The sequence below is a fragment of the Ictidomys tridecemlineatus genome, chromosome 11, assembly GCF_052094955.1.
Source record: "Ictidomys tridecemlineatus isolate mIctTri1 chromosome 11, mIctTri1.hap1, whole genome shotgun sequence".
In the NCBI taxonomy this organism is placed as follows: Eukaryota; Metazoa; Chordata; class Mammalia; order Rodentia; family Sciuridae; genus Ictidomys; species Ictidomys tridecemlineatus.
Window position 1 is genome coordinate 28,009,039 of NC_135487.1, and position 22,581 is coordinate 28,031,619.

The following is a 22,581-nucleotide window of genomic DNA, read 5'->3' on the forward strand; positions in this document are numbered from 1 at the left end:
GTGGTGCTGAGGATCGAACCCAGCACCCCATGCATGCCAGGAGAGCACGTTACCGCATGAGCCACTTCCCAAGCCTAAGACTAAACAATTTTTTAAAAACCCTTTTAGCTAAACGAGATATTGTGTGGAAATTTTTCCCCTAATATTCCATTCCTACCTGTGACTTTGAGGAGTGACAGATATTAGATACTTTGATGTCAAGTGGGTTTCTGGCCTCAAGTCTTCTCTCCGTGAGTCTTCCACATGTGTCCATGTCCCAGTGTCACTGAGAACTTTATTTTGAATTGGCTTAACCTGGCATTTTACCATAGTTCCTTGTTTTTGCAAAAAAACCTCTAATAATGATGAAATTGATTTGTGCAGTTATATTTTGTGAACCTGTCTATAACCCTTGAGGTATATAATCCAGGTCTTAAAATTCATGGGCTGATAAATGAAAGTGATTTTTTTCCTACCACAGATTAAAGACAATTGATGTTATAGTGCGTAGCATACAGGATGCTGAACTCTTGGTCAAAGGTTTTGAAATCAAGCTGAGTCAAGAAGAAGCAGTGCCAGCAGATCTCGTAGCTCTGGAGTCCCATCGGTCTACATTACGGGTTAGTTACTCTAGTTTCTTAGGAGGCTGATTTAACATATCCATTGCTTTATGTTAGCAGCAAAATGCAATTTTGGATGGCATGACATTGATTTAAGTTTGTATTTGAACTAGGCAGAATTTATCACATTTAATATATTTTACAAGGTATTCAGAAAAGAAAGGACTAAAAAATATGTCTAGCTAGAAAGAATAGAGGAAAGACTGTGCCTTTCAACTTATTTTTTTCCCTTTTTCTCCCAATAAGATAAAGATTTAATTGAATACAACCAATGGTTATGATGTAAGTTTGTAAAGCACTTAACTGTTACCTCATTTGGTTCTCACAAGCCACTCTGGGAAGGATTTTTTATCTCTATATACAGATGAGAAAACCAAGATATAGACTGGCTAAATGACTTATCTTGCTTGCATAGCTTTTAAATAGTAAAGACAGGCTTCAAACAAAAGTTCTTTGCATTTTCTTCATATGGTATACTTGTGACTGGCCTCCCTGGGAAAGCTAAGACCATGACCTGTGTAGGCATTTCTGGCACAACCCTCTTGGGTCCAGTTTCTGAGTGACACATGTACTCGAGTCCACTGTAGACAGTGTCCTTGTTTCCTACTTTGTCTGAATCATTTTTTGTTTTGCATGGGAAATATCTAGCTTGTTTCTGTGCATATATTTTAATAGCACTGGCTTAATGATGTGAAGGACAAGAATTCGGTATTCTCAGTCTTGGATGAGGAAATCACCAAGGCCAAGGGAGTGGCAGAGCAGCTGAGTCGTCTGACACCAGAACGAAACCTGGATTTGGAACGCTATCAGGAAAAAGGCTCCCAACTGCAGGAGCGTTGGCACCGTGTCATTGCTCAGTTGGAGACCCGGTGAGTGGCGGCCCACCTTTTTCTTCTATTAGGACAGGGACTAGAGCTTAAACAGAAATAGAGTTATAGCTGTACATTCATTTTTACAGGCAGGAATTGGTAGGGAGGGGCAGAAATTTAAAAACATGAGTTCTAAACAAGGTAAGTGACAGAAAATGGGGCCCATCAACCCCAAGGCAGACTTGAGGCTTGCTTTTGGCTTAGCAGTAATGATACTATTAGCAGTGCCTCTTTTATGTTCCATGTTTTATATCTTCTTAAGACATTAAATAGAACTTTTTATAGTATAGACTTAAAAGGTCATACACTGATCTTTTCTGAAGGGCAGAACATAGGTTCTGGATCTTGTTTTGTTACCTTTGAATGCAAATATGAGCCATTTTTCATAGTGGATGGAGCCTTGCAGAATTTCTTGCTTCCATCACAGTTGCCAATTAGTTTTTATTTCTGTTATCAGATAACTAATTAAGTCAGAACACTGTCAGTCTGAGGCTAAGCTGGTGTTTTAGTCAGGGTTTTTGCTGCTCTGACTAAAAAATCTGACCAGAACAATTTTAAAGGAGGAAAAGTTTATTTGAGGACTCATGGTTTCAGAGGTCTCAGTCCATAGAATGCTGGCTCCATTCTTCAGGGCTCTAGGCAAGGCTGAACATCATGGCAGGAGAGTGTGGCGGAGGAAGCCAGCTCACATGGTGATCAGAAAGCAGAGAGAGAGGTCTCCATTTGCCAGATGCAAATATATAACCCAAAGCCCCACCCCAATTCCTACCTCCTCCAGCCATACTCTACTACTTCAGTTACCACTTAGTTAATCTCTTTCAGGATTAATTCACTGATTGTGTTAAGGCTCTTGTAACCCGTTTCTTTTCTGAACCTTCTTGTGTTGTCTTGCATAGGAATTTTCAGGGGACACCACATCTAAACCATAACGGCTGGTAGGGGAATATGTGGGGAGAGGAGTTTAGCAATTCCAGCATGTTTGGATTGATTCTCTCTACTCAAATTAGTATCTATCCCAAGGCTGATTAGATTAACAGAAGTGAATAGTGACTACTATTTTCATTTCTCTCCACTTTCTGCCCCAGAAAATTAAAATGATTCATAAATCATAGCTGTGGTATTCTTTTTTTTTTAAATAGCCATGGTATTGTTGCAGGCACTATGTCCTGAAGTATATAAATACATATCCAGTTATTAACTTTCTTGCAATATAGGTAAAAAATTTGACATTGTTTATCATGTGATGCCAGATCACAAGGGCAAGTAGGAAAAAATAGGTTTTCTTTAAGTCACTGGGTACATGCATAGGTATCATACAGCCTTGAATCATTTATTCCCATAAAGGAAGTTGCATCCAACTATCGGCCTGAGCAAAGAAGGGAATTGCCTTATGTACTGTATTGTCATTTATATTAAGGTGTTTGATAGAAGTTTCCCTTTGTTTTTTTTTTTAATTTTACTATACTCTCACATTTATTATAAATGTTTCATTGTTATATAAGGCATGCATTTTGGACAAAATCTGTTCAATGTTCACTACTAGTATGAGTTTTCAGATGTTCAATGAATTTAAAATTTAAATATATTTTGGAAATATTATTTAACTTTTTAGGGTTTCTGGGCACAATGAATTCTCCAAAAATAAGCAGTGTTTAAGAAACATGTGGCTACAATTTTTTTTTTCCTTTGTTCCTCCAGCCAATCTGAACTAGAAAGTATCCAGGAAGTTCTAGGAGATTACAGAGCCTGCCATGGAACTCTCATCAAATGGATCGAGGAAACTACTGCCCAGCAGGAAATGATGAAGCCAGGTCAGGCAGAAGATAGCAGAGTACTGTCGGAACAGCTCAGCCAGCAAACGGTGAGTGTGGTCATAGCATGGAAGTTGCAGGGTGAAAAGTTAGCTCATTATAACAGAAGATGATTTCCTAGCAATTAAAGTTTCCCTCAAAGGGAAAGGCATTCTTATACCTCTCTTCTTAGAGAGAGGTTCAAACAGATGGTCTCAAGGTACTGGTTTTAGGCCACCAGAACCTGTTGCATACCTTCAATCCTAAATTTCTATGGCTATATGTTGAAATCATTAGGTGGACAGATTGAATAATTCCATTCTGCTTCTTGATATTACATTTTATTTTACTGGGGGAAGGGTGTTTGAAAACACCCTAGGAGACTTGTGATTGGAAGAAAATTATTTCATTTAAAGAATTTGGGGGGGGGGCTGGGGATGTGGCTCAAGCGGTAGCGCGCTCGCCTGGCATGCGTGCGGCCTGGGTTTGATCCTCAGCACCACATACAAACAAAGATGTTGTGTCTGCCGAAAACTAAAAAATAAATATTGAGAATTCTCTCTCTTTCTCTCTCTCTAAAAAAAAATAAATAAAAATAAGAAAAAATAAAGAATTTTTTGGTTGTTTTGTTTTTTTGTGTTTTGTTTTGCAATATGGTTAAAAGGAAAAGGTCTAGAGTTACCTTGCCTGGACTTCACTCCTGGCTCATCAACCTGTTACCTAGGAAAATTAGTCATCTCTCAGTACTCTACTTCTTCTTTTTTTTTTTTTTTAAGAGAGAGAGAACTTTAATATTTATTTATTTATTTTTAGTTTTCGGCGGACACAACATCTTTGTTTGTATGCGGCGCTGAGGATCGAACCCGGGCCGCACGCATGCCAGGCGAGCGCGCTACCACTTGAGCCACATCCCCATCCCCACTTATTTTATGGATAAACTCTACTTCTTTATCCATAAAATGGATTTAGTTCATTATTAATTTAACCTACTTTATAAAGTTCTGGTTAAGATTAAATGAAGTAATATATGTAAAATACTAAGAATAGTGGTTCTGAAAGTATGTACTCTAAATCAGCAGCATCAGCATCACCTGGGAATATGTTAGAAATACAGGTTCTAACTCCAGACTTACTGAATTTGAAACTTTGGGGGTGAGACCCAGTAATCTGTGTTTTAACTACCCTATTAATGATTCTGATATAATTCGGGTTTGAAAACTACCACCTTAGAACATAGTAAATGCTCAGCTGATCCAATGATGATAACGACAGTGATAATGTGTTATTTTGCTTCCTAGAATCTGTTTGCAGAAATTGAGAGAAATCAGATAAAACTGGACCAATGTCAAAAATTTTCCCAGCAGTACTCCACTATTGTAAAGGTAATTGTGCCACATCCCAAAAGAAATATAAGTAATCTCCAGGAAAATCTGCATCGTCACTCTAGGTTCTGTTTTCATACAAATTAAGCAGAGCTCTCCTGCTAGAGACTGACACTACCCTTCCGAGAGGGCCACAAGCCTCCTAAACTTATGACAAGAATAGTATTTGAGTTTTTTCTTCAAAATGCTTCTCACTTGTCTAGCTCAAGAAATAGTGTCTCTATTTTTTCTAGTTATTAAGGCAAAAAACCCAAGAGTCACCCGTAATTCTTCTTTTCTTTAAACTTTATACTCAGTCTGTGAACAGGTTCTTTATTGTTTTTTTTCCTCCAAATTTGTCCTGAATCTGACTACCTTTCATTTTATCCTGTCTTTCCCTAATTCACATGGAAGTGTATGCTTCCTTAGAACACTGTAGTACTATGAGCCAGCCTCTTGCTTCTGCTCCTGCACTCACAAGCTGTTTTCCACAAGAAGTTGGACTCACCATTTTAGAACATATTGCATGTCACTGAATCTCAGAAACCATAGATTATAAATTATGCCCTAATTTTATACATACCAAATTAAAGAGAAACTGCCAATTATATGACATGGCATTTTTTTGTAAGATATATTCAAATTTTATTTTTTTAGTACTAGGTGTTAAACCTGGGGTGCCTAACCACTGAGTCCACATCCCTAACACCACCCCCCTCACGCCTTTTTTCAGGGCTAAGGGCTAAATTCAGGGCCTGTGTGTATAGGCATGCACTCTGCCACTGAGCTAAATCCCCAACCTCCCCAGCTCTTTTTATTTAATTTTCAAATTTTGAAATAGGTTGTCACTAAGTTGTTTAGGACCTCTGCCTCCCAAGTCACTGGGATTACAGGCATGTACCACCACACCTAGCTATATTCAAATTTTAGAGAAACTAAAATGGTGGGGTGTATACCTTAGAATAAATGAATTATGATATATCAAGTCATGTCACTTAAAATTGTCTAATGTCTTCATATTATATTCATAATAAAATTCTAAACTATATATAGTTTGTAAGGCCCTAATCTGGTCCCTCCCTGTTTCTCTGACATCATTATTAAAGAGAAACAAACTTTTAAGATTATTATATATTTACTTGTTTATATGTGACTTCTCACTAGGTTGTAAGTTCTAAGGGAACAAGGTTTTTTTCCTGACTTACTCTCTACTGTGTGTATTGCACTCAAAGCACTGGTAGGTATGTAGGAGATGTTCAACATTCCTTTAGTTAATAAGAGAAAACTTGTTGTCAAAAAGAGTTGAGTTAAAGTCCTGACATCACCATTTTCTCTGGTGATGTTGGACTTTATGTTGCTCTATTTATGAGAACAACAGCTACCTCACTGAGTGATTATAAAGTTTAAATGAGATAATCGGTATATAGGACAAGGTCTCAAAGTACATTCATTAAATGGCAACAATTGCTTTTTATTATTAATACTAGTTCATTACTACTATTTTTTTTTAAATGTGGTGCTGAGGATCGAACCCAAGGCCTTGCATGCATTAGGCGAGTGCTCTACCGCTGATCCACAACCCCAGCCCCTCATTACTACTATTATATTTTATCGATTCCTTAAGGAACTCATTCCATATTTTTTTTCCATCTAAGATTTTTCTAAGTAGATAAGAGGAGCAGGACTTTCTGGGCATAGAAACTCCATCAAAGGGAGGAGTTATCTGAGGAAATAGCAAGTATTCTAGTATAGGGAGAAAACATTGTACATGTAGTTCAGTGGTAAAAGTACTCTGGGGTTCAAACCTAATACTAGGGGGACGAGGGGGAAGAAGAAAGAAAAAACATGGTACGTGAAAAGCAGTGACCATGGAAGATGAGTAAGGAGGTTGTGATCACCTGTGAAAGGCCTTGTTCAGCTCTTTTGGCTTTCTTTTCTTTTCTTGTTCAAAATGTTGTCTTTGAGCCAGTAGTCTCAGCATCATCTGGGAGATTGTCAAAAATACAGACTCTCAGACCTACTGAATCAGATTCTGCATTTTAATGAAGTCCGTGTATGTTTTGTATGCATGTTGTTGCTTGCAAAGCTTCTGCTCTAGGTCACTGAAAGCTTTTAATAAGAGGAACAGTGTGGTCATCTTTGTGTGTTAGAAAAGGTATTCTGATGGCAGGAGAAAAAATAAATAAGTAAGAGAGTACTGCCCCCATCCATGTGAGAGATGAAGACAGCCTGGACTAAGGCAGTACTCTTAGGGCTGCAGAGGAATCAGAATAGCATGATGAAGCAAGAAAAGCGTGGATTTGGGATTAGAAGACAGGACTCTAATCAGATCAGCTACTAATGCACTGAGTTAATTAGAGAAATTCACTCCCCTCCTTGGGCTTTAAGTCCCTCATGAATGAGATGAAATGGTTGGTCATCACAAATTACAGACTCAGGATTTGGCAAGCTATGGCCCATGGGCTAAATCTAGCCTCCACACCAGTTTTTATGTAGCCTATGAGAGATGGTTGGGAGAAAAAAAAATCAATAGAATAAAAATATATCATGCAATGTCCATAAGTAGAATTTTATTGTCACATAGCCACATTCTTTCATTTACATAGTCTATGGCTACATTCATATAACAGTAGCAGTTGAGGAGCTTTGTCAGATAGTATGGTCCCAGTGTTTTCTATCTAGCGCTTTATAGGAAAAGTTTGCTAACATCTGGTCTGAATGATCACCAAAACATCTTTCAGCTATAAAAGGATGTGATTCTATTGCATGATATGTGTGAGCTATAAAACCCTAAGTAAATGAAATGAAATATATTCTCTCTCAGGACTATGAATTGCAACTGATGACTTACAAGGCCTTTGTAGAATCACAGCAGAAATCTCCTGGCAAACGCCGTCGCATGCTTTCCTCTTCAGATGCCATCACACAAGAGGTAAATGGGTGGGGCAAGGAAATATGCCACTGTCTTCCATTAAGAAAGCATGCATTTGTTTAAGGCCTTGAAGTTTCTTTTAGGATTCACCTTCTGTTGAGTATGTGACTCAAAGAAAATTTCACCTTATTTATAACTATTGAAATTTGCTTTTCTGTGCTTTTCTAGCATGTGCAAGGCCCTGAGTTCAATCCTCAGCACCACATAAAAATAAATAAATAAAATGAAGATATTGTGTCCAATTAAAAAATAAATATTAAGAAAAAAGAAATTTGCTTTTCAGGCAAATAATTTATTTAAATTGTTCTTTTTAACTGCAGTTTATGGACTTGAGGACTCGCTACACAGCATTGGTGACCTTAACAACTCAGCATGTAAAATACATCAGTGATGCACTCCGGCGATTGGAAGAGGAGGAGGTGAGAATAGTTGGGTCCTAAATAATCTTGAAAGTACAATTAAATATCCTATGCCTCAGGCTGAGATTTACCTCAGTGATAGACATGCCTTATATATGAAAATCTCCAGGTTTGATCTCTGACACTGAAAAAAAAAATTGCTGTGCCTTATCTGTCAATCAAAACTCAAAGCACATGCACAATCAGTTTTCATTATTTGCAGTAATCATATTAACAAATGCTGAACCATGGCTCCTAGGGGAAGTAGAGGGTTAGGTTCATGTTAGCCTCTGTTCATATTTTTGTCAATAGATCAATATTTAGCTATGTTTTAAAAATCTTTATTTTTAAAAGATTCTTTATTTGATACATATTGTTGATTCACTAACTTTGAATTCGTTGCCAGTAGCACTCTTTCTCCATCTGAACAAAGCTTATCCAAAACCTATTTTCTCAATAAGATATATAAGAGCCTTCTTGTGCTTAGGAGCACTAGAAGGTGCTTTAGCACTATCTTATAGCCATTTTAAATAGTGAATTCACTAACAACAACAACAACAAAAAAAAAAAAGTGAAAAATTTGGCACTAAAAAGGCTGTAAAAAGTACACTGGTTTACAGTATAGTAGCTGAAGCAAGACAAGGTTTTGCCTTATTCTATCTCAGCTGACATCATGTGCAGTGAGCAGCTAAGTTTTTTCTTGGCCATCTGTGTATTATTGGGAATAACCATGAAATCACTGAAAGTACTGTAATGATTTTGGAGTTACAATTGAATTTTAGTGAGTAGACAAATAAACAAATGTAAAATTTGTAAATAATGATGACAGATTGTATTGTATCCAGCATCCCCCCTCTAAATATCTTTATGATGAAAGAGTATGAATAAATAGCTTTAATAAAGTATAACCTGTTAAAGGAATATATTGGGAACATCTATATTTCATACAACAGAATGCTATGATACTTAAAAATAATGAAATAGATATAAATGATTGACATAGAAAGATATTTATTTTACTCTGTTATGCTCTATATAACTTATTTCAGTTAAAAACCAACTGTATAGCAAAGATACAATATGGCATAGAAACAAGTTTAGAAATATATGTATCAAACTTCTGAGGAAATGGGAGTATATATATATATGTATATATATATATACACACACATAGTATATATATATATATATGTATATATATACATACACACACACACACACACACACACACACACACACAGTAGCACATGCCTATAATTCTAGTGACTTGAGAGACTGAGGCAGGAGGATCATAAGTTGGAGGTCAGCCTCAGCAATTTAATAATATCCTCAGCAACTTAGTGAGACCCTGTCTCAAAACAAAAAATAAAAAGGGCCGGGCATTGTGGTGGATGCCTATAATCCCAGCAGCTTTGGGAGGCTGAGGCAGGAGGATCGTGAATTCAAAGCCAGCCTCAGCAACAGCGAGGCACTAAGCAACTCAGTGAGACCCTATCTCTAAATAAAATGCAAAATAGAGCTGGGGATGTGGCTCAGTGGTTGAGTACCCCTGAGTTCAATCCCTGGCACCAAAATAAGTAAATAAATAAATAAGGCTGGGAATGTAACTCAGTGGTAAAGTATCCTTTGATTAAATCCCCAGTACCACCAAAAAACCAGAAAGTATATATATATTATTAATCTCAGATTTGGTTGAATTTATTATAATAGGTATGTAGTCTTTTATAATTACAAAAATCTAGTTCTTTGCAAAATAATTTTCCAAGTATTCAACTACTTGTAGAAATGGTGTTAAAAACATTGATTGTACTATCTTTCCCTACGTAAATAAGAAAAGCTTCCTTTATTTCCATACCTATCTTATATAATCTCTGTGGGATTTAATTTCTTCACCTATAAATCTTAGAATTATGAAAATGTGCAAGATGCTATATGTAAAAGACAATAGCTTCCCTGTTTTAGGAAATCTGAGATCTGCCAGTCTCAGGAGACATTGACGATGGTATTGATTTCTATTTCCTGTTCTAGAAAGTGGTAGAAGAGGAAAAACAGGAACATGTGGAGAAGGTTAAAGACCTTTTGGGCTGGGTTTCTACCCTAGCAAAGAATACACAAGAAAAAATTACCTCATCCCACACTAAAGAATCAACAGACATTGAAAAAGCAATTTTAGAACAGCAGGTGAGTGGAAGGTCCATCTCTCCTTGCCCAGGTGGAATAATATGCAGTAATGCATAAGAGGAATAACAGGTCATATATGGGCCTTTACAGAAACAATTGCTACCTGAGGAAGTACTAACTTCCAGGACTTAAGGAAATGTAAGAATTCAATTTATTTCTGGTAATATTACCTGACCTAAGCTGTATCTTTTTCCTAGGATTTTAAAAATTATTTCAAATAATGTTTGACTTTTTAATTCTGTAATTTTGAAGATTTTCTCTATTTTTGCTATCTAGGTCCTTGCAGAAGAGCTGACAACCAAGAAAGAACAAGTTTCTGAGGCTATTAAAACTTCACAGATCTTCTTGGCCAAGCATGGTCATAAGTGAGTGTTAAATGAGAGGCTATGACACATCTGGGGGATCTTCTCTACCTGGCTGATGTAGGGGTCATGGACAGAATTCAGGCTGGAGAATTCATAGCGGCAGGAGCCAGATTGTGAAGAGGCTTCAGAGGAGGAATTTGCCTTTTACCTTGTCACTTGTGGGGAGAGGTGTTAAACGTGTTTCAGTTTGTTTAGTTGCTAAAATAGTTGTGTAAAGAAAGATTGTTATGGTGCAAGAAGAGAAGATGCGAGGCTTGTTAAGAAGCTGTCCTGGGCTGTGGCTGTGGCTCAGTGGTAGCGCACTTGCCTGGCATGTGTGAGGCACTGGGTTCAATTCTTAGCACCACAAATAAATAAACAAAATAAAGATCTACTAACAACTAAACAAGTATTAAAAAAAAGAAGAAGAAGAAGAAGCTGTCCTGATTATGAGGGCAAGAAATGATAAAGACTGGAGAGGAGACAAAGATTCAAGAGATATTAAGGATGGTGAATTTACAAATTTGATGACACATGAAAATTGTCAGCTCTAACTCCTAGGCTTCTGACTTAGGACATAGGGTCCATGACAATGCTGGTAACCAAGATAGGAAAAGAAGTGAGTTAAAGGAGAAGAGAGTTGCTTCAGTTTTAGACACTGTGAGTGTGAAAAACCTACATGTATTAGGATGTGTTAACCACATCAGTCCTTGTCTTATGTAGTTGCATCAAAGAAATCCAATGGCCAGCTGCATGTTTAAGTTGAGAATTAATGACAGAGGTCTAGAGTGACAAAGGTTTCAGTCGTCAGTGTAATAGAAACATAGGGTAGGTCATCCTAAAAGAGGTATCAGGGCTTTCAGGGCTTTGCATCCTGTAAAGGAAGCCTTGAGAAGAAAAAAGAAAACCTTGATGAATTATTCCTCAGAGCACAAGAGAAAAAGAAGCAATCAGAAATCAAGATTGAGAATTATCGGGCTAGGGATTTGGCTCAAGCGGTAGCGCGCTCGCCTGGCATGCGTGCAGCCCGGGTTCAATCCTCAGCACCACATGCAAACAAAGATGTTGTGTCCGCCGAAAATTAAAAAAAATAATAAATAAATATTTTTAAAAAAAGATTGAGAATTACCTATTAAATTTGACAATTTGGAAATTTTTAGCCATTCGGTTGATAAATTGGGGAATGATGTCAAATTTAGTATGATGAGAAGCAAACGAGTTGAGGAAGTTGGTGAGTGGTAAATTTAGACTATTCTTTGACAGCTTTGCCATATGAAAGGAAAGAATTAATACAGATAATAGGAATGGAATATTCAATCAAGAAAATTTTGTTTTCTTGGGTGATAAGAGATACTTTACTCATAGACTGAGTCTCACAGACTCCTAATAGGAGATTAGTCCCAGAGGATGTGGGAGAGGTTGAAATTCATCAATGGATGAAAATACAATCTTAATCAAGAGAAGATATAGCTTTTCCTCTGAGGTAGGAGGAATAGGAGATTAATAAGGGTGTGCATAAGGTAATTTTGTCAGGGGTGATTCCAGAAAGTGAGAGATGTAATGGCGTGCGCGTGCGCACGTGTGTGTGTGTGTGTGTGTGTGTGTGTGTATTCTTTTTTTTTTTAAATAGGAAGAGAGGTTTGATGAAACTAGGGTAGTGCCAAGGCAGAAGGAAGAGGGTTCAGTTAGAAACATTCAAAAATATTGTCAGGAAGTATTGAGTATACTTCTTGGGGTGGGAAATCAAAAAGATCTCTCTATGTAGTTGTGAGATTTTTTTCCTCTTCATCAGATATATTTAGCTTTAGAGCTATGGGAGCAGAGAGTTGTGGTGATTTAATTGATCTGGGTTTAGGGTCTTATTAGATTAGTAAGTGGACAGTACAAGGATGATAAAAAAGAAACTGGTTAAGAGGATGGGTCTATGGGGTATGAATTCCAAAAAAGTAGATAGAAGCTGAATATAATAGAGAAAACTGATAGATTGATTAAGAGAAAATACAAGAGTCAAGGAAAGCTTGGGAAATCTCTGAGTTGAAGGATAGTTCTAAGATGAATCAATATAATTCATTCTCAGAAATAATATAAAATGAAAAAACAAGGTGTGGGATTCAACACATTCAAGAAATGATTATCTCTGAAGAGACCAGGAAATGAACAGACTTGGTGACAGCTACACAACATACTTTAATTATATCTGTAATCTTATTTCTTAGAAACAGATCTAAATCAGATGTGGTTAAATAGTAAAAATTTAGTAAAGTTGGGCTGGGGATGTGGCTCAAGCGGTAGCGCACTCGCCTGCCATGCGTGCGACCCGGGTTCGATCCTCAGCACCACATACCAACAAAGATGTTGTGTCCGCCGAGAACTAAAAAATAAATATTAAAAATTCTCTCTCTCTCTCTCTCTCTCTCTCTCTCTCTCTCTCTCCTCTCTCTCTCTCCTCTCTCACTCTCTCTTTAAAAAAAAAATTTAGTAAAGCTACATAGGTGGGTAACAGGTAGATGAGAGTTTGTTATGCAATTTATCAGTTTAAAATATTTCCTAAAATGAGAACAGATATAGAAGTAAAGAAATATAAAATAAGAAGATAGAAATATAAATAGTTGCTTGCTGAGACTGTCTAGTTCTCATTTTGAAAGGTTAAAAAAGTAGTAAAAATCATATAGTGCATTGTTGAAGTGTAAGATTTCAGAAGTGGAATAATTTCATATGATGGCAGGGTTCAATTTTGCCAGTTGTGGGCAGGACTAAGATAGATTGGCATTTATTTGTGTTGAAGAGGTCACAAGACTCTAAGCATATGATGGCATAGCACTAATATCACCAAGAATCATGACTTACTTTGAGATAGACAGAAAAGTGTGAATGAGATGGCAAAGTTGTCAATAAATATGGAAGACTGGCCAGATAATACATTCAAGGCAAAGCAGTAAAGGAAAATTTGAAGAATTTTTTTTTTCTTAAAAGGCCTTTAATCCTTTGTCTTCCAGACTCTCAGAAAAAGAGAAGGAGCAGATCTCTGAGCAACTGGATGCCCTGAATAAGGCTTACCACGACCTTTGTGATGGCTCATCAAGCCAGCTTCAGCAGCTCCAGAGCCAGCTGGCACAGCAGACAGAACAAAAGGTATTTCTAGTTTTTGTCTCCAAATATTAGGAGGGTCCCTTTTGAATGGTATGAAAGGAGCTTTGCTGATCAAGAGTCACAATCACTAGCTTTCCATGACCAATGTGACATAATTCTTAACCTCACCTTAGCGGCCATTTGTCTTGTGTTTCTTTACTGGGGTTCCACGATGTATTGGTCAGGTTAGTCAAAAATGCCAGAGGGCACCTTTGATGGACCATATTTAGACCTGGTTCACCTTTCTTGTTTTCTGCCATTTTGTGGCAGAAAGCAGTCAAGAACATAAATTATATATTGTATCTGATCATAGGGCAATAAGATTACTCCTTTGTGGCATTGTTACTCAAAAGTTCATAATCAAGAGTTGTAGCTATTGTAAAGAAAAAGCTCTGAACCTTGTCCCTCCATGTAGTGAACAGTGAGAAATGTTCTGTTTCAAAGCAAACTGGTAGATTAACTTCACTGACTGAGACGCTGGTTCCCCTCTCCCATGGTCATCCCATTATGTGACATCTTTAGCAGATCCCACTCCATGTTCATTTCCTAGATCATATGAAAGTCGTTATAGTTGCTATTGGTTGTCCTAAATTCTTCCTAGATATTTATGTGTGTGTGTACACTTACCATATTATATACATGTGTCTCTGGGATATATATGTGTGTTTGCCTGCTTATTTCCTATGTTGTGAAGCAATGGCCAGTTTATGTGGGGAAGGCCAACATTTAAGCTCATGCAATAATTAAATTTGGCTCAGGTGATGCTCAAAATTATTTTCAGACAAAATATGTCTTGACTCGCTGGTCCTTGAATATAAATTTGTGCACTTGAAGCCAGAGTTGTAAAGACCACAGACAGAACAAGCTCTGATTTGATGGTATATTTCCAAGAGAAATGTGGAGAAATGTAGCATTCTCTGTGTAAGGTAGCCCACTTCTAATGGCTTGTTGCTTCACCATATAAGGGAGTATGTAAAAAGTTTTAACAATTGCTTGCTGAGAACATCCAGTTCTCATTTGAAAGGTTAAAAAGGGGGAGGAAAAAGAAAAGAAAAGCTGCTGAGCACCACTACATTGAGCATGATGTGTCCCCTGTACTCTGTGTGTGTTTCATGTTAAGTATTGTTCTGATTAACTGACATCCTTGCTTACAAGTTTCACTAACCCTTTGGAGTTTAAGCACAAATGCACAAAGGGAAAAGAGGACGACCTGTTTGGGGTTCTTTTTTGCAAAACAAAAACAAAAACAAAAAAAACAAAACAGTCGCATGCTGGACGCTAACACCAAGCTTACACTGTGTGTGTGATACGGCTGAGCTGCTCCATAAGGCTCTATCTCTTATCTCCCCGAGGCGTGCCCTGCAACTCTGGTAAGTAGAAGCCATTTATGTTTTCTTTCTTCCTCTCCCTCTGTCTTTTAATGCTCCTTTAGGTCAGAATATCCATGTTTGAAGTAGGAGGGAAATGATTTCTCTGGATTACTTTCCAATTTAGTGCTGCCTGCCTATTCTCCAATTAGGAAGGTGTTGGAAGAAACAATGTATTTTTTCTCTCTGGCTAGACTCCAGGCCATTCTTCAATACCAGCATTTTTGAGATTTCATGAGTCTCTCAGAAGAAATTAGGAATTCTTAACACTGTTTTTTCCTTTTTCATGTCTGCTTCTGAGTAGGCTTTACATGGGTTTCTAGAAGGAATGTTCCAGTTATTTCAAAGAGTTATATGCCAGTGAGCTTTTTCCTTTAGTCTTTTTATAAAATGAACACATATTAGATTTGCATCATATATATGTTTAATGCATACAAACTACATGTTACAGTCTGGGTCAGGACAACAAGGCAGGGAAGAACAACATAATATTTTTAATAGTGTGGAAAAGTCTGCCAGTTATTCCATTAGCTAAGTACATACAGTGAAATGGAGATGTAAACTAAATCTGCTATTCCCTTGTTTGCTATCTGTTCTGCATTCTTTTTATAATCTGGGGGAAATGGCTTCATGATGTTAAGATTTCCTTTACCATTTATTTATTTATTCATCCAATGTATTGTTCCTATACACTGAATGGGCAAAGCAAGCTTTTAAGGAGCTTAATTCTCATTGAGATAGAAATGTAATGCATTATTTAGCAACTAGGGATGTGATTGACAATTGCTTCAACAAGATCTCCATTGATAAGTTATAACGAGTTAAAGAAGGAACAGAAAGTAACACTGTCCAAAAGAGACAGATAAATCTATCTAAAGAAAAATTGGAATTCTTTAGAATCTTTCTAGGGCTTGCAGGGTAATTTTGACAATTTGTAAAGTTTGCTTCTTCTTTGACCTTGTTCAGGACCTAACTTCTCCCAGCACCACAAGAAGAAAACAAAGGGGGGGAAGGGTGATTTCTATGTAATATGTGACTACTGTACTTGTCTTTCATGCTCCTTTGGAGCTAATTGAGGAGTCAGTAGAATAGAACAAGATTGAGAATACAGCCTTGGTTCATTTCTGGAACTCACTAATTTTGTGACCTTGGATAAGTAAGTTTTCTGTGCTACATTTTCTTGTATGTAAAGATTAAAATAATTGTTTTCATAGGATCATTGTGAAGATTAAATATCAGTGCTGAATAGATCTAATAATAAGTGGTATTCTGCCTTCATGGTAGTTGTACTACTCATTCTAGACTAGACCAGGAAAAAAATTACTAGTTGTTCCAGAGGCAAGGGTCCTTAATTTATTCTTTCCTTGACTTTCTGCTTCCAAGTCCTAGAACTAATTTACTGCAGAGCCATTGCCTTGGGAGAAGCTAGCATTGGCCATCAAGAGTGTGACTATCCCAAATACCATTTACTTGTGTAGTATACACAGGCTCATTTACCAGGAGGTACAGCTGTTTCCTGAATATTGAGCTACTCAGTCTCTCATCTCATCTTGTGGACCAGTCCTGCTGTACCCATCAGCAGAGAAGTATTACTTCCAGAGTCTTCCGCAATGTTGCAAAACTGAGAAGTTGTTATATGGGGTTGAATTCTCACTTTTGGGGAACTGGTATGTGTCTGTAACAACCCTAGTTATGATGTAGTCTTAGAAATAGCTGTCCTCTCACTTTCACTGCTTGCCCCTTTGTAGAGCTTGTCACTCAGATATGCTTAATGCTGTCTCTCACCTTCAAGTAATCTGAACTTCTGGTCCTATTCAATATCCTGAAATTTAGGGGAAAAAATCTTTTTAACATTAACACTGCAGGCTTGCTTCAGGATATTTCCTATGTGTTGGGGTTTATCCCAGGCTAGGTTTTCCTTATGGTCAGAATTTTATGTACTGTAGAATTTAAATGAATCCTTTCGACAGGTGTGCTTCAACATTGGCTCTGATTCAGTTTTCTTTTTAATTTTTTCTTTTAGGATTGCAGAACAGTTGCTGGGGTGATTGATCTAGGCACAATGGAGATATTTCCCATCTTCAGAGCTATGCAAAAGGGCCTCATTGACCAAGACACAGGCCTTGTGCTCCTGGAATTCCAGGTTATCATGTTTGGCCTCGTTGCCCCTGAGACCAGTGAAAAGCTCTCTCTGGAGGAGGGCTTGGCCAGAAACCTCATTAATCCCCAGATGTACCAGCAGCTCCGGGAGCTAAAGGATGCAATATCCTTAATAAGCAGACTTACTGAGAGCAAAGGCTCTCTTTCTGTGATGGAAGCCATTGAAAAGAGAATAATCAGTGAGAGAGTTGGACTGAAAATTTTAGAAGCACACCTGGCTACTGGAGGTTTCAGTGTCTCCCCAAGTGAGAACTGTATTAACCTGGAAGAGGCTTTTCATCAAGGCTTCATTTCTACTTGGCTCCACTCAGTGTTAGAGTCTCACCTGAGATCATCCAAAAACCTGATAGACCCCAATACAGCTGAAAAAATCAGTTTACTAGATCTGATGCAGAGGTGTATTGTCCACCAGGAATCAGGGTTGAAATTACTGCCTGTCAAGCAATTGGCAGGGGGAATGGTGAGCTTGAAATCAGGCCGGAAAGTTAGTGTTTTCCGTGCAGTACAGGAAGGGCTAATAGATAGGCAGGTCACTGTCCGATTGCTAGAAGCTCAGCTCTTTGCTGGTGGCATCGTAGATCCAAGAACAGGACACAGACTTACAGTGGAAGAGGCTGTAAGACATAATTTGATTGACCAAGATATGGCCTGTGCTATTTTCATAAGGCAGCTTCAAACAGGAGGCATCATCAACACTGTCACAGGGCATAGAATGACAATAGATGAAGCACTGACCAATGATATGGTATCTGCTAAGATTGCCCTTGTAATTCTGGAATCCCTCTGGTCATTCATGGGGTTTTTGTGGCCTGAATCTGGGGAGATCCTCCCAATTACAGATGCCCTAAAACAAGGTATTGTGTCTACTGAACTAGCACATAAAATCCTTAGTAACCGACAGCATATTAAGGCTCTATTTCTGCCAGCAACCACAGAAATTTGGTCCTGGAAGAAAGTAATAGAAAATGGTGTCTTGGACAAAGATCTTGCCAATAACTTAAAATCAATTTGTATACCAGATGTGATGCCCCACATGCAATTAGTAGACTCTTCTGAACAAAACAAATTGAGCACTACTCCCGGAGCAGCACCTCCACCATGCAGCAAGAGCCAATCTGGGGACATAGCAAGCCATGATGAGAAGCTGTTATTTCAACTAATGACTCACAGCTATATTAACGTGCAGAATGGACAAAGGCTGCTTCTGTTAGATCAAGAACTGCTGGAGACTCTGTCATCTATAGATGAACATAAAATAAGTCCTTCAGAAGTGTTTGGAGTTGGGGATCAGAAAGTAGACACTCCTGAGGAATTGCAAGAATCAGCTAATGGGAATATTACAGAAACTTTCAGTGATGGACTCACTCTGAGGCCGTGTGAATTCCAGTTTTCATCTCAGAATGAAGAATATCCCAACCAGGAAGATTATACTGAAGCAAAAGGCAGAAAGACCATTGTAGGAGGAAAATGTTCTTCTATAGAGAACTCTGAAAAGGATCTGTTTGTAGAACAAAAAATTATTAATGCAAATATTGACACTTTGAAGGTCACAAAAAAAGTCAATTTAGAGTTACAAAGGCAGTTGTTTGGTACTAAAAATGAAGACCAAACAGAAATATCTACCAGAGAAAATGTCAGCAGAGAACTCCTGATAGTACCTCCTAAGGAAGTGGAAGGTGGGCCCTTGGAGATTGACAGAAACCTTTCTTTTGAAACACCAGCGGAAGAATGGCGGACTCCCAGAAATATTTTCTTTCTGTGTCAGAGAGAACAAGCAAAGGCACTTAAGACTAAATATACTCCAAGTGAAACTGGAAGACCTCTCCTAAGGTCCCAAAGCAAAAATTCACAAGTTCAGTCAGAGAAGTCTCTGGGTTTTAAATCAGAATTGAAGTGGGAAGATGATATGAATATTCATTCTTTGGAAAAAGAGAAAGTGTTAAATAAATCACTTTTGACTAAGGGTGACCATAAACAAAGCCAAGAAGGACACAGCATTGCAGACAATAAGATGATGATGTTAGAGAAGACTGATACACAAGATAGTGGCAGGGCAATTTCCCTGTCATGCAGTTCTCCTTCAGAGCTGCTTGAAGAAGCTACCTTAAATATATTATCTGCACAGCTACTAGATGGTGGTATCCTTCATGAAGAAACAGGTCAGAAGCTCTTACTCAATGAAGCAATAGCTCAAGGTATCGTGTCCAGCCACACTGCTGTGAAACTTATGGGAAAACTGAACATGTTTCGGGGCTTCTTTGACTCTCAGACCTGCGAGTCTTTGACAACTGAAGAAGTGATCAATGAAGGTCTGATGGATGAGAAATTATTACATAATGTTCTCATGGCAGACAAAGTTATAAGTGGTGTCTTAGATCCCCGTACCCATACACTGTGCTCTGTAAAGGATGCCGTCACAACTGGAATTCTTGATAAGGAAACAGCCACCAGGATTTTAGAGGGGCAGGTGGTGACTGGTGGAATTGTTGACCTGAAACGAGGCAAGAAAGTTTCAGTAACTTTGGCCTCAAATCTTGACTTGGTGGACAGTGCTGACCAGACAGAGCTTATAAATTTGGAGAAGGCTTCTAAAGGCAGAGAAGCTGAAAAACTAGTTAGGGAGAAATTAATTGGTCTACAAATGGAAACAATAGGACTTATGGATCCTAACAACAAAGCCCCTTTAACAGTTGTGCAGTCCATTGACCAAGGTCTTTTGAAGAAAGAGGAGGCCATTTGTTTGTTGACAAAGCAAGTGGTAGATGGAGGTATCATTCACCATACCTCTGGGATGAGACTTTCTGTTGATAATGCCTTTAAACAGGGCTTGATTGATGAAGATCTAACTAAGCAACTCAAAAAAGTTGAAAACTTAAACCTCCATCACTTTTTTCATCCTGAAACAAAGGAAAGTGTTTCCCTCCATGAAGCCATAAAATTAAATCTAACTACCCCAGACTTGAAAAGAGAAATCCAAGAAAGTCAGGCCTTTAGTGAAAACCTTGTGGATCTTATTTCTGGCCAGAGATTGACTGTGGCAGAAGCTAACAAAGGAGGTCTGTTAACTAATAAAGCAGTACTATCTTCAGTAATGATGCATGGGGTTGTTGATCCTGAGAATTACAGAATTGTTCCCTATTCAGAATTGATAAAGAAATGTAAGATTGATATTGAATCTGGACAGAGATATCTAGAAGTAATTCCCTTCTCAGACATTAAGGATGGGGTGAGTGACAAAGTGATTCCATTATCAGAAGCAGTTCAGCTTGGGAAAGTAGACTTTGCATCTACACTGAAGGTTTTAGAAGCTCAGGCAAATACTGGTGGAATCATAGACACAGCCACAGGAGAAAGACTGACATTGGCATTAGCTATGGAACAGAAATTGATGGACAAAAACATGGCCAGAATTATTGCATCTAACCAGATGTTAAATGGAGGAATTGTTGACATATTTAATGATAAGAGAGTGACTTTAAAGGAAGCTGTTGAGAAAAGATTTATCAGTCCTGAACTGGCAACGCTGATCCAAATAGATACTTTCAAGTCCAGTGACCACCAAGCTCATATGGAAAAGCAAAATCAAATTGAAGTATGTGAATTGCAGACTGAATATCTAAGAAAGAAAATATTAATTTCTTATAATCAGACTGCTAAAATGAGTTGTGATAAAGGAGAAAGCAAGAGTGCCTTGCAAATTGAAAGTCAGTTTGCACGAGGGGAGGATAAAGTAAGAGATTCTGATGGGAAGCAGATAAAAGAGAGCAAGGAGATTTCATTAGAGCAGTTGGAGGACAAAGACCACGATAAATGGGGAGCTTCTGCAGATGCTAAAGGGTCTGCCAGCGTCTTGAGTCCTAGTAATCTTAAAGGTAAATCCCTAGACCAAGTTTCAGTGCCACATCCCCACTCAGCAGTTTCTGATTTTAGACTCAAAGAGGTAGCTAGAAATAATTTGGGAGAAAATACAAATGAAGAGCATAAAAAAGGAGTGACACACATAGAAACTGTAACTCATTTGAAGCAGCCTAACTCAGGTCTAGACAAGGCAGAAGCAAAAGAAAATCAAAGGGAAATGATTTGGGAAGTACAAGAATCAAATTGTAAAGCATCAGACAGATTGCTGAGTGAACAACCACTGAATATCAGAGTGACAAGTGAGAGAGAGAAGAGAGAGATGATTGTCAAAGAAAGTGTGAGGCCATGCAGACCAGCAGTTCTTTCAGAAGAAAAGTTGGATCAGGAAATGACCAGAAGTGAAAGGGAGAAAGAATCTGATAGAGAGACAGGGTTTTCTGTTACTTGTAAAACTGAAGACTCTTCTTCCCAAGTGACACCAAAAGGAATTTCTGTAAAAAATCAAGATACTTTGACATTCTTCAGCTCTGCACAAGTCAGTGAAGAGGAAGTGAAAAATGTAAACCTCTGCTTGACTTTAAAACCAGGAGAAATTTTACATCAAGAACTTACTAGTGGGGCCCAGAGTCATCCGTTCTCTTTTATGACCCCAAGACCTGAAGGATTTCATTGCCAGGTATCAGTTATAAAAGCCCAAGTTACAGATACACCCCAAATTTCCAATACAAATAGGACCACCCAGGGAGCCTCCAGTCAGGAGACCAACTATTATCAAGATTCCTGTGTTACTTCAAAGACTACAGAAACCAAAGATCTGATTTTCCCATCTAAAGAATGTAAAGAAACATCATACCAAGAAGTACCTTTTGTTTCAAGAAAAGTTCTTAAATTTGAAGAAATTATTGTTTCCAAAGTAGATCCAGAAGAAGTCAGTTATCTAAAATCATCAGACAGAAAAGATCTTCATCATCAGAATAGCAAAGGTGATCGTGAACACTGTGGAACTCTCAAATCTAAAATGGCAACAACTCAAGAAACAAATGGAGAGAAATTTCTGGAAATGACAAACCCTATTTTTACAGATCCAGAAGCAGGGTCCCCTGAAGGCATACTGATTCAGGGAGGTCCCACAGTCTTAGTTACCCTTCTTCCAGAGAAACTACCCAAAGAGGTGTCCCAGAAAGAAAATACAGGGCAACAGGATTCTGTTATTAGTTCTACCACTTTGGAGACCAGTGAAGAAACAACACTGTCCCTACCATCATGTTCTACAGTGAAGGTGGATATGATACCACAGGAAAAACTCAGGGAGGGCCTTGGCAGTAAACCGACTCCCTTCACGGATATGCTTCGGGGAAAGGGGAGTGATGGTGTAAATCCGGAGCCTCTCAGAGCAACTCAAGTAAGTCTCCCAGAGGCATGTTTGTATCTTTTTTTTTTTTTCTTTTTAAGATATAACTAGTTTGATGTTAAATTCTTAACTGGATACAGAGTTCACAAATGTATAGTTAATGTATGTATACATTTTAGGGCCCTAGTTTGTTCTCTAAAATATAACTTAGTGTAACATCATCTGTAATTTAGTTGTTGGTA

General features: G+C 38.0%; 1 protein-coding gene across 26 annotated transcripts in view; it reads left to right on the plus strand.

The window, feature by feature from the left end:
• Positions 1-22,581, plus strand: part of LOC101963192 (microtubule actin crosslinking factor 1) — a 347,556-nt gene that overhangs the window by 193,514 nt on the left and 131,461 nt on the right. For 21 of the 26 annotated variants that reach the window (XM_078025963.1, XM_078025971.1, XM_078025962.1 and 18 more), the window contains 10 exons: positions 461-599; positions 1,275-1,468; positions 3,167-3,329; positions 4,557-4,640; positions 7,444-7,551; positions 7,872-7,970; positions 9,978-10,130; positions 10,407-10,495; positions 13,471-13,606; positions 16,994-22,390. In XM_078025963.1, coding sequence (XP_077882089.1) covers positions 461-599; positions 1,275-1,468; positions 3,167-3,329; positions 4,557-4,640; positions 7,444-7,551; positions 7,872-7,970; positions 9,978-10,130; positions 10,407-10,495; positions 13,471-13,606; positions 16,994-22,390 — 6,562 coding nt within the window. The remainder of the gene's footprint in view (positions 1-460; positions 600-1,274; positions 1,469-3,166; positions 3,330-4,556; positions 4,641-7,443; positions 7,552-7,871; positions 7,971-9,977; positions 10,131-10,406; positions 10,496-13,470; positions 13,607-16,993; positions 22,391-22,581) is intronic. The other 5 variants (XM_078025972.1, XM_078025974.1, XM_078025973.1 and 2 more) reach the window with 1 other exon arrangement.